Source organism: Oryctolagus cuniculus, chromosome 5, assembly GCF_964237555.1.
Source record: "Oryctolagus cuniculus chromosome 5, mOryCun1.1, whole genome shotgun sequence".
Taxonomy (NCBI): Eukaryota; Metazoa; Chordata; class Mammalia; order Lagomorpha; family Leporidae; genus Oryctolagus; species Oryctolagus cuniculus.
This window is the reverse complement of record NC_091436.1, coordinates 83,303,701-83,319,191: the sequence shown is the minus strand read 5'-3', so window position 1 is coordinate 83,319,191 and position 15,491 is coordinate 83,303,701. Positions and strand designations below refer to the sequence as shown.

The window sequence follows — 15,491 nt, the reverse complement described above, 5'->3', positions numbered from 1 at the left end:
TCTATCCAAGTCTCCCACATGGGTGCAGGGGCCCAAGCACTTGGGTCATCTTCCACAGCTTTCTCAGGAGCATTTGCAGGGAGATGGATGGGTAGTGGAGCAGCCAGGACTCAAACTGGTGCCCGTATGGGATGCCAGTGCTGTAGGCAGCAGTTTAATCCAATATGCCACAGCGCCAGCCCCAGGTTTTAGATTTTCATCAATAGCTAAACAATTAGTGTCTATGTTTCTTTGTTTAAACTGGCTTTCTACATAGAGTACAAACCTCTGTTTTTTTTCCCTTAAGATGTAAGATGAGCTTTGGTTAGCTTAGTGGGTCAAAGCATCCAATCACCTAAAAAATAAACCTCAGAAATTTAAAATAGAAAATAACATCAGACAAGATTCTTGTTTAGGTCAATGACTAAGTAGACATTGTCAACACCTGAATTTTTTTTTATTTACTTATTTGAGAGACGATGAAGAACTCCCATCTGCTGATTCACTCACTCCCCAAATATCCACAAGGGTTGGGGCTGAACCAGTGGGGGTGGCAATAATTCAGTTCCTTGAACTATCACTAGCGTCTGCATTAGCAGGAAGCTGCAGCCACGTATCTCTAACCCAGCTACTCTAGTGTGGCGTGTGGGTATCTTAAATATTAGGCTAAATAAATCCCAACCTGAGAGCTGGAAGGTGTATGTGGTGTTAGCAATCACTGACACAGTACTTTTATTTAGCTCAGAGAAGGAAAGCAGTTAAAGAAAACTTTCATCTTTTCCACTTGGGTTTAATTTACTCCAGGTATACCTAAGCTTTGAAATCCATGTGTTGTTGCTGCCTGTAAATGATAGGGATTCAGAATTAATAATAGCCTCATGGCGTGTCATCTGACATGTTCCTCGAAGAATCTTGTGTTACTGTACCAAAACTTTAAAAAGAGTTTGACGGGAACCTAAGAAGCCCTTAACTATAAATAGAGTGAGTTTGTTGGCTCCTTACTTGAGAGGGATAGGATGCTGCTGTTGAAGAAGTGACATAGATGCAGTTGAAACCTAAAGCTATAAATTAGTACCCAAGCCCCATTCATCTCTGAGGTGTTGTGTTACTGTTCAGCCTTAAGGTTTCTTCTGGGCCGGCGCCGCGGCTCACTAGGCTAATCCTCCGCCTTGTGGCGCCGGCACACCGGGTTCTAGTCCCGGTCGGGGCGCCGGATTCTGTCCCAATTGCCCCTCTTCCAGGCCAGCTCTCTGCTGTGGCCCGGGAAGGCAGTGGAGGATGGCCCGAGTACTTGGGCCCTGCACCCCATGGGAGACCAGGAGAAGTACCTGGCTCCTGCCATTGGATCAGTGCGGTGTGCTGGCCGCGGCGGCCATTGGAGGGTGAACCAATGGCAAAGAAAGACCTTTCTCTCTGTCTCTCTCTCTCTCACTGTCCACTCTGCCTGTCAAATAAATAAATAAATAAAAAGGTTTCTGGGGCCTGGGAGCAGCTGTCTCGGCAGCTGTTTAGGATATTTCCATAGTGGCTTTTAGCCTCTGCCCATCCATCCCATGTGTTGTGTGTTAAGAAGCAGTTCCTGGCAGACAGAGATTGCAAGCGTGATTTGCTTAGAGTTTCAGTGTTGGGTATTTTCTCCAAGTGGAGTTGAACCCATGTCCGCCCAACATCTGATGTTGCTGCTACTCTGACTACCCTCTGCCACTTCTAAGTTCCATCCAAAATATGCTTGCTACTGTTCCATGGATCCAAGGTTGAACAAAAAAAGAAAATAATAAATAAATAAAAATAAAAAATTACAAAATCTTGGAAATTGATTCATAACACAGACATTTCTTGTCCTAAGACAGGTCATTTGACAACTTTTTTTTTCAGTCCTCAGCTCATTATGTTGCAACCATATTTATTACCTTTAGTATGGCTTGACCTATCCATCCGCATTGCCAAAGAAATATATTTTCTCCATATTCCAAATGCATGTCCTTCATGTTGAACCAGTTGCTAAATATTTTAAAATTTTTATTTATCGGAAAGAGACAGATCTTCCATCTGCTGGTTTATTCCCCAAATTTCCACAACAACCGAAGCTGGGCCAGGCTAACTCCAGGAGCCCAGTACTCAATCCAGTCTCCCATGTTGGTGGCAGGGACCCAACCTGAGCCATCACCTACTTCCAAGTGTGCATGAGAAGGAAGCTGGAATTGGATGTACAGCTGAGACTCAAACCCAGACACTGATATTCTATGTGCACATACGAAGTGGCATGAAAAGTGAACTTTTATTTTCATAAAGTCCAAAGGATTCTTCTAGTTCTGGGCATATTTGCAGACAGACTAGCAGGAGAAAGATCTTACACTGGCTTTGGGCACCGATTCCTTCCAAGTTGGCAGAAGGAGCAGCATTCCCTTTTTGAGCTCTCTGGAAGGCCTAACCAAACTGAAAAAGAGGAAGACACTTGAATAGATGGGCTGTTTAGATGAGAAGTCCTGGAAATTTTCAGCCAGCCAGCCTGGAGCTGAATGTCGTGATGAGCAGAAAAGGATAATCTGTTTCTAAGGATTTATTTTTTTATTTGAAAGACAAAGTGAGAGAGCATTAATTCACTGGTTCACTCCTCAGATGGCCATAAAGGCTGGGGCTGGTCCAGGCCAAAGCCAGGGGACTGCATCTGGGTCTTCCATGTGGGTGAAGGGGCCCAAGCACTTGAGTCAACTTTCCCAGGCCACTAGCAGAGACCTGGATTGGAAGCGGAGCAGCTGGGACTCAAACCAGAGCCCATATAGGATGCTGGCTTCACAGGTGGAGGCTTAGCCTACTATGCCACAGTGCCGGCCCCATAGCCGCCTTTTTCTTTCTTTCTTTCTTTTTTTTTTAACATCATGTTACTTTTTTTTTTTTTTTAAGATTTATTCATTTATTTGAAAGAGTTACACAAAGAGAGAAGAGAGAGAGAGAGAGAGAGAGAGGTCTTCATCCGCTGGTTCACTTCCCCAAATGGCCGCAATGGCCGGGGCTACACCAATCCGAAGCCAGGAGCCAGGAGCCTCCTCCAGGTCTCCCACATGAGTGCAAGTGCCCAAGGACTTGGGCCATCTTCTACTACTTTCCAAGGCCATAGCAGTGAGCTGGACAGGAAGTGGAGCAGCTGGGTCTTGAACCGGCACCCATATGGAATGCCAGTGCTTCAGACCAGGGCGTTAACCCACTGTGCCACAGTGCCGGCCCCAAAGAAAAACAAATTCATTTTTCAAATTAGAATAAAGTATACCCCTATGTATGAAAAAATACAATGATATTATTTGCTATTGATGACACATCAAGTTAACATTGAAATGAAAACAACATTATGATGCATAGCATTCACTTTATTAAAGTGAGTTGAAAATCAGTGCTGTTTGGGTAAGTTTGGTGGGGGTTGACCTATAAAGTGTATATGGTATAAATAACTGTTTGTAAATGATACACCAAATCAGAAGCCTCTCCTTTACCCCATGACCTGACATCAGCTCCAGTGCCCATCCTTCAGCCCGGCTCTTTATGACAGCTGCCTCCTGATTCAAAGAAAACACTGGTATTCACTGAGTACAAAAGCAGCCATCCAGGGATGCCTTCCTGGTTCGTTTGCTTTTTGGTGTTCTTTCTCTCTTGAGAAACCATGAATTTCTCATTTTAATAAATTATGCATTAAAAAAAATGTTCCTACAAGAGAAATTAGTCTCTTCCCAATTTCCTCGGGGGGAAATCACATTGCTAAGAAAGGACTTGACTTTGAGTGAGGACACCTAGAGGCTCATGAAGCGGTGATTACCAAACAGGGGACACCGAAGCACAAGTTTTCTAGCCTAGTGTCTCTATGACAGAACCAACGAAATGCATTCATGTACCCTCGTCTTCAGTTTCTCTACGAGAGAAATTTCCACCAAAGTCAGGAGCAATCGCACCAATCTAGAGTTTTCCTTGAGAAGAGGTGGAAACCTTGTGAACCGCATTAATGTAAGTAAAAATAATGTGAGTATTATTACTGCCTTTTGTTAAACACCAGGGGTTGCATAAAAAAATAGGTAAGAGGCTATGAACTGGAGCATGAGTTTCTGTCAGAGGGGATTAAGGTGCATGTGGGTTCCATAGACATGAACTTCAAGTGCTCCCCCAATCCCACCTAGTCTGAAAGACATGCACTCCCGTCAAGGAATTGTTCATATGGACAAGCAGCGAGGGTCTACAAGAGGTTGGACTACAGTGTCCTCAACACCGGTAGTGTGGTTTTCCAGTGGATCTGGGTAACAACTAACATGACTGCTACAGTCTCATATTCCTGCAGCACCTAGTAGAATTAGGTGTATACAGTAGATGCCTAATAAGTACAAATTAAGCCAGTAAGTGTCTTATCAACATAGCTTTGGAAAGCTGGAGAAGGGACAGTGAAACGATGGGTGTTACTGAGAACTTGTTTACCATAGCCTGCAATTCTTTTTCATAACACAAGTGTTTCGTAGTGCATACCATGGAGAACAGGAAACGTACAGAATCACAGGCATCTATGAGAAAATAGACCAGTATATTAAATTGAATAGAATGTATGCAGCTGGGAAAATGATCCTGGAGTATTTATCAATGGCGTGGGTGTCGATCCTCATGCTCACGTAGCTGCTTCTCTGGCTTTTCCTCTGTGGAGAGCTCCTCTCCGAGGCCAGGGTCAGCTGCACCATCATCCTGTCCGGCTTCTCTCCATTGTCTGGCACGAAGCTGCTCAGGTCGTTCACTTCAACATCGCTGTAGCTGCCATCCAGCATCACAGCCCGGGGCTGAGGGAGCCCACAGGTGCAAGGGAGCTGCGAACACAGCAAACACACACAAGGGGTGCAAGCTCAGCAGCGGCTCTTGGAAGTCTGGGTGAGAGGGTGTTGCCTTCTCCGAGGTCCTTTTGTTCCCAGTTTGGGTAGGAAGGTAGGAAAATGATGGCGGTGTACCGTAAACATTCTAAAATTGCACATACCTGTTTTTGTTGAAATAAAGTCCGCAGGTGGACTCTAGGAAACATCACAGTGTCATACCAGAGACCAACCAGATTGTTCATAATTACATTAGCAGGGAGCTGGATGCAAGTGGAGGAGCCAGGACTCAAACCAGTGCTCATATGGGATGCCAGTCACAGGGGGCAGCTTACCCTGCCGCACCACGTTGCCAGCCCCTAGTGATTGCATTAACTATCTGTTTTTCATGAGACCATAAAGTGATAAGTGCCCTTAGAATAGATGTTTATAGATCACATTATCACAAGTGGGTATGAGATGGAGGTAGGAATTGGAAAGCTGTGCAATTGTGGGAATAATTCCAACTGTAAGGTTGGAGTTTTCCGGAGGTGATAACCACCGGGCTGCAGTCTGGAGGAAGAAAAGAAAGCCTGGCGGGAAGACAGATAACCCAGAAATGATGGGGGCTGCAAAATGGCCGAGAACGTCCCTAGAATGAGGGAGTTCTCCCCAGAAGGCGTCTTTATTATGCTCCAGGTTCATAAACAATTTCCTCCACCAGCTTGGACTGTCATTTATCCTTCTCCTAGGACATGACCATGATTTAAGGGCGCATGCTTTGGTTAAGTTGGCTTGGCAGCTCCTGGTGTATGGTTAGCTGCCCAAAAGTGTGGCAAGGATAGAAAGATGTAGTCCAGGGCGGATGTCACACTGTCTGGGCCTATATTGTTTTGTTTGCCTTTCACCCCAACCCTGTAAAGTAGCAGAGCACTGACCAGGGCTGACCCGCCCAGGTCTCTGGGCTCGCCCCGCCCCCCAGCACGTGGTAGAGTCACCTTCTCCCGTAGCTTCCGCTCCTTCCGCTCCTGCACCGTGGTCAGGTAGTTGACGGCCGCGTACTCCAGCACCGAGAGGAACACAAACACGAAGCTGACCCAGAGGTAGATGTCCACGGCCTTGATGTAGGACACGCGCGGCATGGAGGCGTTCACGCCCGTGATGATGGTGGACATGGTCAGCACCGTCGTGATGCCTGCAACCAACGCGGGTGAGGAATAAGCATTTTCCGGTCTTTCCCCAAACACCGCAGGGCTCAGTGTCCTGGCTTCTCTGTCCTGACTGCCCCCTCAGCCTAGAATGGCTGCAGTCCTGAGCAGCTGTCAATGCATTCTTCGGGATTGAGCTGTTCTGAAGCTTTTCCTGTCCCTCTCTCCCCTTCCCTCACTGTATATCATGTGTACCTATCACAGCATCTATCACTCACAGCAGCATCTATCACTCTATGCTTTTTGTTTGTTTGTTTGTTTCGACAGGCAGAGTGGACAGTGAGAGAGACAGAGAGAAAGGTCTCCCTTTGCGGTTGGTTCACCCTCCAATGGCCGCCACGGCTGGCGCACTGTGCGATCCGAAGCCAGGAGCCAGGTGCTTCTCCTGATCTCCCATGGGGTGCAGGGCCCAAGCACCTGGGCCATCCTCCACTGCACTCCCTGGCCACAGCAGAGAGCTGGCCTGGAAGAGGGGCAACCAGGACGGAATCCGGCGCCCCAACCGAGACTAGAACCCGGTGTGCCGGCGCCGCAGGCAGAGGATTAGCCTAGTGAGCCTCAGTGCCGGCCATTCTATGCTTTTGCATAGAACCCAGAGATTTGGCATGAAGACATTTATTTCAATTCAAGTGTTTATTTATTTATTAAGATTCACTTTTTTTTTTTTGAAAGGCAGAGAGAGAGAGAGAGAGAGAGAGAGAAAGAGATCAGGGATCTCCCATCTGCTGATTCACTCCCTCAAATGCCCACAACAGTTGAGATTGGATGAGGCCAAGGAGGGGAATCAGGAATTCAGTTCAGGTCTCCCACATGGGTAGTAGGGCCCCAAGTGCTTGAGCCATCATCTGCTGCCTCCCAAGGTGCACATTAGCAGGAAGCTGGATCAGATAAGGAGGACTCGAACCCAGGCCCTCTGACAGGCAATACGGGCAATCTCAAGTGGTGTCTTAACCACTAGGCCAGATGCCTACACCTCAAATATTTTCAAATAGGGAAACTGATGGCATGGGAGTTCTGACACAGTGAGTTAAGCCACTACTTGTGGTGTCCACATCCTGTATCAGAGTCCTGGTCCAAGTCTTAGCTACTCTGCTTCCTATCCAACTCCTTGCTAATGGGCCTGGGAAGCAGTAGGTGATGGCTTATGTACTTGGGTTCCTGCCACCCCTATAGGAGAACCAGATGGAATTCCTGGCTCCTTGGCTTCAGCCTGGCTCAGCTCCAGCTACTGCAGATAATTGGGGAGTGAACCAGCAGATGGAAGAATTTTCTCCTCTTTATCTCCTTCCCTCCCTCCCACTGTCACTCTTTCAAATAAATAAATCTTTTATAAAAGAGAGGAAAATGTGCATATGAGTATAAACAGGTATGTTTCTCATAAATACTGCTCCATCCAAAGGAAATGAGGGGCTGGCGCTATGGCGTAGTGGGTAAAACCACTGCCTGAAGTGCCGGCATCCCATATGGTGCTGGTTCGAGCCCCTGCTGCTCCACTTCCAATCCAGTTTTCTGCTATGGCCGCCCAAGTGCTTGGGCCCCTGCACCTGCACGGGAGACCTGGAAGAAGCTCCTGGCTCCTGCCTTTGTATCAGCTCAGCTCCAGCTGCTGCGGCTATTTGGGGAGTGAGCCAGCAGATGGAAGACCTCTCTCTCTCTGTCTCTGTCTCTGCCTCTCTGTAACTCTGCTTTTCAAATAATAAATAAATAAATAAAATTTTTTTAAAAAAGGGAAATGAGTGCACACAGTTTATTTCAATATCTGTGCCCTTTTTTGCTGTTGTCGGGTTCTGTCATCCTGGGCCTGTATCATCACCTGGCCAGGCACGTGCTGCAGCCACCCCTCCACCGGACCCGGCTGCCCATTCAGCAGTGTTGCACCTGAGGACCCAGAGGTCAGTTTCACCAAGGATGGTGCTGCTAACTTCACTTGCAGGAGACTTCAAACCAGAATGTATATCTATTTAGCACAGAAACTGTTCATACTACAAAATAACTGTAAGAGGACAGGGCATCTGTCCATGGAAGTGTGCCCGGATTTCAAATTAAGCTCAGAACATTTGCTTGGCAAACATCAGATCGCAGGGGATTGGGGTCATGCTAAGGGCCAGCTCCAACCCAATTTCACTAAAGCCTGGCAGGTCACTCTCCGTTACAGTCCACCGAATGGTAGGAGCAAGGGTGGGGTGTTTGATGAGGTGAGTACAATGCTTAGATGAGAAAGAGAGTTGATAGGAATAGCCATAAATGCATGCTTATAGATGAGCGAGTCTCAGAATTGAGTATGAATGCAATTACTGGGAGAGTTTAATAAAAGTACGGCTTCATAGTCTGATTCTATAATTGTATATGAAACCCAAGACTCTTCTGTTTTTATAATTTCCCTCAGAGGCTCTATCATGAAGATGCCTTGGGCCCCTTCTGAGAAATCCTGCTATAACATGCAATTCACCATGCAGGGGAGTACAGAAAGCCCCTGGAGACCATGGCAGCCACCCAAGAACAGGGACCCAACAACGCTAAAGGTGCACGGTGGAAACAGGCACCTGTGGGTACCTGGGGACACTTCTGCTACACAGATCCTTTTCTGTTTTTTTAAAAAAGTGTTTATTTGGAAGGCAGAGTTACAGAGAGACAGAGACAGAGAGAGAGAGAATTTTCAATCTTCCATATTCTGGTTCACTCCCCAAATTGCCAGGGATGGGTGAGGCCTAAGCCAAGAGCCTGGAATTCCATTTGGGTCTCTCACATGAGTATGGGGGCCCTAGCACTTGGGCCATCTTCTACTGTGTTCCTAGGCTGCATTAGCAGGGAACTGGATCAGAAGTGGAACAGCTGGGACTGCAGTTATGGCAGTTTAACCCACCATGCCATAATGTTGATCCTTTAGATTCTTAATTATGGGACTCTACCTATGAATAAATAAGTTTTTCTAAGTTATGCCAAAAGTGGCATAGGACTAGTTTGCAAGGCATAGTCCTTGTTTTTGCAGATACTTGCAAGGTGCACTTGAGATGTTCCTTACCCAAGGGAACTCTGGCAGGCACAGCTCTACGGTCAATCCAGAAAGATACCCAGGACAGCATGACCATCAGGGTGGCCGGGAAATAGGTTTGGAGCAAGAAGAAGAAGATGTGGCGCCGCAAGGTGAAGTTGATGTACAGACGGTTGTACCAGCCTGGGGGACACAGGAGGAAAAGATAGCACACATCGCCATAGCTACGCAGCTCCCTCATAAAGCAGATTGACTCAGGGGTTCATAAATGCCCTAGACACTCCACTGGAACATTACCTACCCGTGTAAGGTGGAAGTGATAAAAACAATGGGACAGTAACCCACACCACCTCGGGGAACCCAGCTCAAAGAATCGTTGGCCCCTGTCTCACACAGAGGAACCCTCTGAGAACATCATGTATGCCCCGGGACTCCAAACAAAGTCTAGAGACCAGCAGCCTCCCCACCGCCCGGGAACTACTTGGAAATGCAGATGCTCGGGTCACAGCAGGTCACAGACCTGCTCAATCAGAACCCCCATTTAACAATATTCCCCACGGGATCTGAATGCATGCCAACACTGGACTTAAATAACCCCACTCTGGATTTCTCTATGAGAGGAAGTGTGTTTTAAGTTAGAACATAAAGCTGAACACCACACTATGTTTTGAAACTGAATGACTGATCGCAGGTCCAACTATGCTGGTTAGCTCTGCCCTTGTGATTTTACAAGGGAAAACAAGTATGCAGGAGGAATTGAAGGGAAAGGGAGGATGATGGAAAGAAAAGAAAAAGGTAAGAAAAACATGAGAAACCTGGGGCTGAACATAAAAGGTCAACTTGGCCACACGAAGTCAGAAATTTGGCATCCTGGGACAGGTCTCTAAGTGCCAGCAGAAGATTGTGAAGGGACTGTGTCTCCCAATGAACCAAGACTCGTGGGTGATGGATACAGAAGTGCTGGACAAGGCAAGGGGTGATGGAGGCTGACTGTGGCTGTAACACAGGAGGCTGCCAGGAGGAAGGCCATGGAGCATGCCCCCAGGCAACAGGGGTGGCAGAACCTTGGTTCAAAAAGTTGCAACCATGTCCCCAGGGGAACAACCTGTGGCTCCTGCTCAGAGGCTTGGCAGAGGGTCATAATGACGGATTATGCAGGCAGGGTAGCAAGAGGGGACTGGAGGAGAGTGGGGCACCCCCGAGGGGCTGGCTGGAGCAGGGAGAACATGAATGGGAAACAACAGACTGAACTTGAGCTTGTTTCTTGCTGTAGAGGAGGGTTTCCTGGTGACCCTATCAGGATCAAAATGCCAGCTTAGGGGCTGGCATTGTGGTTCTGTCAAATAACAGTACTCGTGTGACTTATGTTTGAGTCGTTAGTGACACTTTCCAGGTTCCCACTTCTGATGCACTGCTGGTGTCAAAAGAGCATCGCCATCCCATGTTTGCCATCTACTTGACTTCGCCTAGGATTCCAGATACAAGTGACACTAGCTCTGCTCACCCAAGTCACACCTTCTCTAAAGCAGAGGGTGAACCACCATGGCCAAGCCAAAACCCCACCCACCCAAGTCACGCCTTCTCTGAAATGGAGGGTGAGCCACCACGGCCAGGCTGAACCCCGCCCACAGGCTCACCTGTGCTGCTGTAGAAGGCCAGCTTCGTGGTGGTGTGGAATTCCTGAATGAGGAACTGGGACAGCGAGATCCGCTCGTCTGTCTTTAAGGAGTCGTTGCCTTTCTTCCAGTACAGCATGAGGTCGTCTTCCGTGTAGGCATCTGAAAGATGGGAGCCGGCATCAGACACAGGGTCGGGGAAGCACAGGCCTATCTGTGTCAGGAAAAACTACATGTCCTGATTTCCCACGCACACTACTGGGCTTGCGTGGGAATAAACAAATTGCAGTCTAAACAAAATCCACAAAGATGAATCTAATTCTCCCCGGTCTTCCAAAAGTTATCAGAGCAGAGCTCTCTAGCTTCAGTGCTCATTAATTCTTGCAAAAAAGGCTAACCCTTTTGTGTGGTGCAGCAATTAAGTTGCCACTTTTGATGCCCCCATCCCATGTGAGAGGGACTGGGTTCCAGTCTCAGCTGTTCTGCTTCTGATCCAGTGTCTTGCTAATATGCACTGTGACAGGCAGCAGATAGCTCAAGTCCTTGGAACCCTGCTTGCCCACATGGGAGACTTGGATGGGGTTTCAGGTTCCTAGCCTTTTTTTAAAAAAAATAAATTTATTTTATTTATTTGAGAGGCAGAGCTACAGGCAGAGAGGGAGAGACGGAGAAAGAGTGCTTCCATCTGCTGGCCCTCTCTCCAAATGACCACAATGGCTGGAGCTGGGCCGTCCCGAAGCCAGGAGCCAGGAGCTTCCTCCAGGTCTCCCACGTGGGTGTAGGAATCCAGCACTTGGGCCATCTTCCACTGCCTTCCCAGGCCACTAGCAGGGGTCTGGATTGGAAGTGGAGCAGCTGGGACTTGAACTCTCAATTGCACCTGAGAGTCTCGACCATCACGCCAAATTCACAGTGTCAGCTCTCTAGGGCGTTTGTTGCCAAACTTATTTTTACCAGAAAATCCTGTCTTCAGTGAAAACTGCATTTATGAGAGTAATAAACAGGTGAAAGGGAGTGGATGTTTGACACAGCAGCTGACACCACTTGGGATGCTCACATCCCATGCTGGCGTGCCTAGGCCCAAGTCCTTGCCCTTGCTCTTCTTCCTATTCCAGCTTCCTGGTAATGCACACTCTGGGAAGCAGCAGGTGACAGCTCAAGTACTGCGGTCCCTGTCACCCACGTGGGAGACCTGGCCTGAGTTCTAGGCTCCTGGATTCAGCCTGGCCCAACCCCAGCTGTTTTAGGCATTTGGGGGGAAAGCCAGCAGATGGAAGATCATGTGTGTGTGTGCGTCTGTTCTTCAAATAATTTCTTAAAAGATTTATTTTTTTGAAAGGCAGAATTTACAGAGAGGGAAAGGGAAAAAGAGAAAGAGAGAGAGAGATCTTCTGTCCACTGGTTCACTCCCCTGATGGCCACAAAGGTCAGGCAGGGCCAGGCTGAAACCAGGAGCTAGGAGCTTCATCCAGGTCTCCCACCTCAGGACAGGGGCCCAAATACTTGGGCCATCTTCCACTGCTTTCCCATGTGCATTAGTAGGGTGCTAGACTGGAAGTGGAGTAGCTGGGATTTGAACCAGCAGCATACAGGATGCCAGCATCACAGGCGGCAGCTTTACCCCATATGCCACAGTGCCAGCCCCCAAATAATATTTTTCAATTTAATCAGTTAAGAAGAAAACAGATTTGAAAATGAGCCCCTACAAGGGACTGTGTATGTGCCAGGCCAAGGACTTGGAGGGAACCTACATTGTTAAAAGGGCTAAGGCCCTCTCCTCTGCCTCCCCAAGCAGTTGCCCCGGGGAATGCTGGGAAAATCCAGATTCCACAGAACAAAGATAAAAACCCTTGCACAGGGGATCAAAAAGATGGATTATGAGGACCGAGGTTTTAGTTACGGATTTGCTCCTGAGTTTTACAATTACCCTGGACCTATCGTCAATCTAAAAAATCACCTTAAAAGCGCAGTCATGAGCGAGGCATGCATACCCATCCTGCCACTGAGCTTTGGGGTGTTTAGAATTACAGAGGAGCCGCGTGCAGCCACCCGGGTGCAAGTCTACTCACAGCTCTCGATTTCAAGCGAGCACGTCTGTGTGTCCAGAGGGAATCGGCTGAAGTCCATGTTGCACATGGCGGTCACCGTAACCCTGCAAACAAAAAGACACAATCCGTGTTCTCAGAGTCTACAAGGGACCAGCGGAAAATGATCAAAGAATAAAGCTTCTGCTTCCGTGCAGTAGGATAAATGCCTCCTTCTTATAATTCATGATCAATATATCAGGAATTAGGAAAGTAGCTCATGAGGGCCACCGCCAGTGGAGTACTCTTAGGTGTGTCAGTGTGAGGCAAACAGTGCGTCCCTGCTAACTTATGACATTCATTTTAAAGAAGGAGTAGTCTTGCTGATGCTGTGGCGTAGCTGGTAAAGCCACCACCTACAGTGCCGGCATCCCATACGGGCACCAGTTCGAGACCTGGCTGCTCCACTTCTGATCCAGCTCTCTGCTATGGCTTAGGAAAGCAGTAGAAGATGGCCCAAGTCCTTGGATCCCTGCACCCAGGTGGAAGTCCTGGAAGAAGCTCCTGGCTCCTGGCTTCGGATCGGCGCAGCTCCAGCCATTGCAGCCAATTGGGGGAGTGAATCAGCAGATGGAAGACCTCTCTCTCTCTGCCTCTCCTCTCTTTGTGTAACTCTGACTTTCAAATAAATAAATCTAGAAAGAAAGAAAGAAAGAGAGAGAGAGAGAGAGAGAGAGAAAGAGGAAGGAAGGAAGGAAGGAAGGAAGGAAGGAAGGAAGGAAGGAAGGAAGGAAGGAAGGAAGGAAGGGAGAGAGAGAGAGGAAGGAAGGAAGGAAGGAAGGAAGGAAGGAAGGAAGGAAGGAAGGAAGGAAGGAAGGAAGGAAGGAAGGAAGGAAGGAAGGAAGGAAGGAGCAGGGGCTGACCCCATGGCTCTCTTGGCTAATCCTCCGCCTGCGGCACCGGCATCCCATATGGGCACCAAGTTCTAGTCCCGGCTGCTCCTTTTCCAGTCCAGCTCTCTGCTGTGGCCCAGGAAGGCAGTGGAGGATGGCCCAAGTGCTTGGGCCCTGCACCCACGTGGGAGACCAGGAGGAAGAACCTGGCTCCTGGCTTCAAATAGGCATAGCTCTAGCCGTAGCAGCCATTTGGGGGGTGAACCAACGGAAGGAAGACCTTTCCCTCTGTCTCTCTCTCTCACTGTCTAACTATCTGTCAAATAAAAAAAAAGTAAAAAAAAAGAAAAGAAACAGTAGTCTCAATCAATGTGACTTGAAATAAAAACTCTGATAATGGCCTCTTTCTATTTAAATTTTAGTTTTTGATTTGAGAGGCAGGGAGAGAGAGAGAGAGAGTGCTCCCATATGTTGGTTCATTCCTTAAATGCCCTCAATGGCAGGGGCTGGGCTGAGGCTGGAGCTAGGAGCTGGAAATGCAATCCAGGTTCCACATGGGTGGCAGGAACCCAATTACTTGAGCCATCACTGCTGCTTTCAGGATGTGCATTGGCAGGAAGGTGCAATCAGGAGCCAGAGCTGGGAATTGAACCCAGGGACTCCAGTGTGGGACACTGGCATCTTAAGCATCTTAACCACTGGGCTAAATGCTGGCTCTTAATAATAGCTCCTTAAAAGAAGCCATAGAATGGGGTGAATGTTGTGGCATAGTGGGTTGAGCCACCACTTGGGATGCCTGCGTCCCATGTTGGAGTGCCTGGTCTGTGTCTCGGTTACTCTACTTTTCCACTTCCAGTCCAGCTTCCTGCTAATGCTTGTCTTGCAAGGCACCAGAGGATGGCTCAAATACCTGAGCCTCAGACATCTCTGTAGGAGATCCAGAAATAATTCCAGACTCCTGGCTTCAGCCTGGCCCAGAACTGGCTGTTGCTGGCATTTGGGGAGTGAACAAGCAAATAGAAGATCAGTTCTCTTTCTCTTTCCCTCTCTCTCCCCCTCCTTCTTTCCCTCTATCTCTCTCTCCCTCACACATGTGCTTGCATGCTGTCTTTCAAATAAATAAACATTAAATAAAAAGAAGCCACAGGAGCATTTACTGTTCTCTTGTTTCAGATAAATTCAAGTTCTGTTCCATTACTAATTTTATTGACATCCAACATTGTGTACACTTAACGCCAGCTGTCAAATTTGAGCCTTCTTTTTTACAGTGTTGGTATTTTTATACTGACAATGATATCTACTCAAAGGCATCCGCATTTTCAGTGAATAATTCCGTGGAGATCACAGTAATGGAGAAACACTGAAAGATATTATTGTACTAATGTGTAAGCATTTTCTGCATCTAACTGTTTGTATGAGAGTTCACATAGGAAAAGAGGCTTTTGCATCAAAGAATAAACACAGAACATTAGTAACAAACAAAAACTCTCCCTCCAGTGGGGAATTCCATGGCAGGACAGGAGTAGCAGTCATTGGCTAGTGCTTGGGTCCATTAGTTTTCCTTCAACCACACAAAATGCTCTCATATATAATATATGCAATCTGGATAATTCCTGGTTTAAAAAATCACTTTTCATTTAAATAGAAATTTCATGGAAAAGAGTATTCTTGAAATGGAATTATCCAAACATTTTCTTGATTTTTCTGCTCAGTTTGAATGTAGACTGGTTGTGTTCTGCTAGAGACTTTATTTACTATAACTTTTGAGTTTTCTTATTTATCTATTTTTATTTGTTTGAAAGAGAGATGGGGGACTAACAGTGTGGCAAGGCGGGGGATGCTGCTGCCTGCGGGACCGGCATCCCATGTGGGCACCAGTTCGAGTCCCAGCTGTTCCACTTTCAATCCAGCTCCCTGATGATGGCCTGGGAAAAGCAGCAGAAGATGGCCCCGATACTTGGGTCCCTG

The 15,491-nt window shown here is 47.5% G+C and overlaps 1 protein-coding gene across 2 annotated transcripts in view; it reads right to left on the bottom strand.

The window, feature by feature from the left end:
* Positions 1 to 1,111: 1,111 nt before the first annotated feature.
* LOC100341013 (gamma-aminobutyric acid type A receptor subunit rho1) overlaps positions 1,112 to 15,491 on the bottom strand; it is a 38,611-nt gene continuing 24,231 nt past the window's right edge. For both annotated transcript variants that reach the window (XM_070073785.1, XM_008263203.4), the window contains exons 6-10: positions 12,676 to 12,758; positions 10,628 to 10,768; positions 9,021 to 9,173; positions 5,789 to 5,985; positions 1,112 to 4,811 (exon numbers count right to left, since the gene is read on the bottom strand). In XM_070073785.1, coding sequence (XP_069929886.1) covers positions 4,518 to 4,811; positions 5,789 to 5,985; positions 9,021 to 9,173; positions 10,628 to 10,768; positions 12,676 to 12,758 — 868 coding nt within the window. In that variant the 3' untranslated portion in view covers positions 1,112 to 4,517. The remainder of the gene's footprint in view (positions 4,812 to 5,788; positions 5,986 to 9,020; positions 9,174 to 10,627; positions 10,769 to 12,675; positions 12,759 to 15,491) is intronic.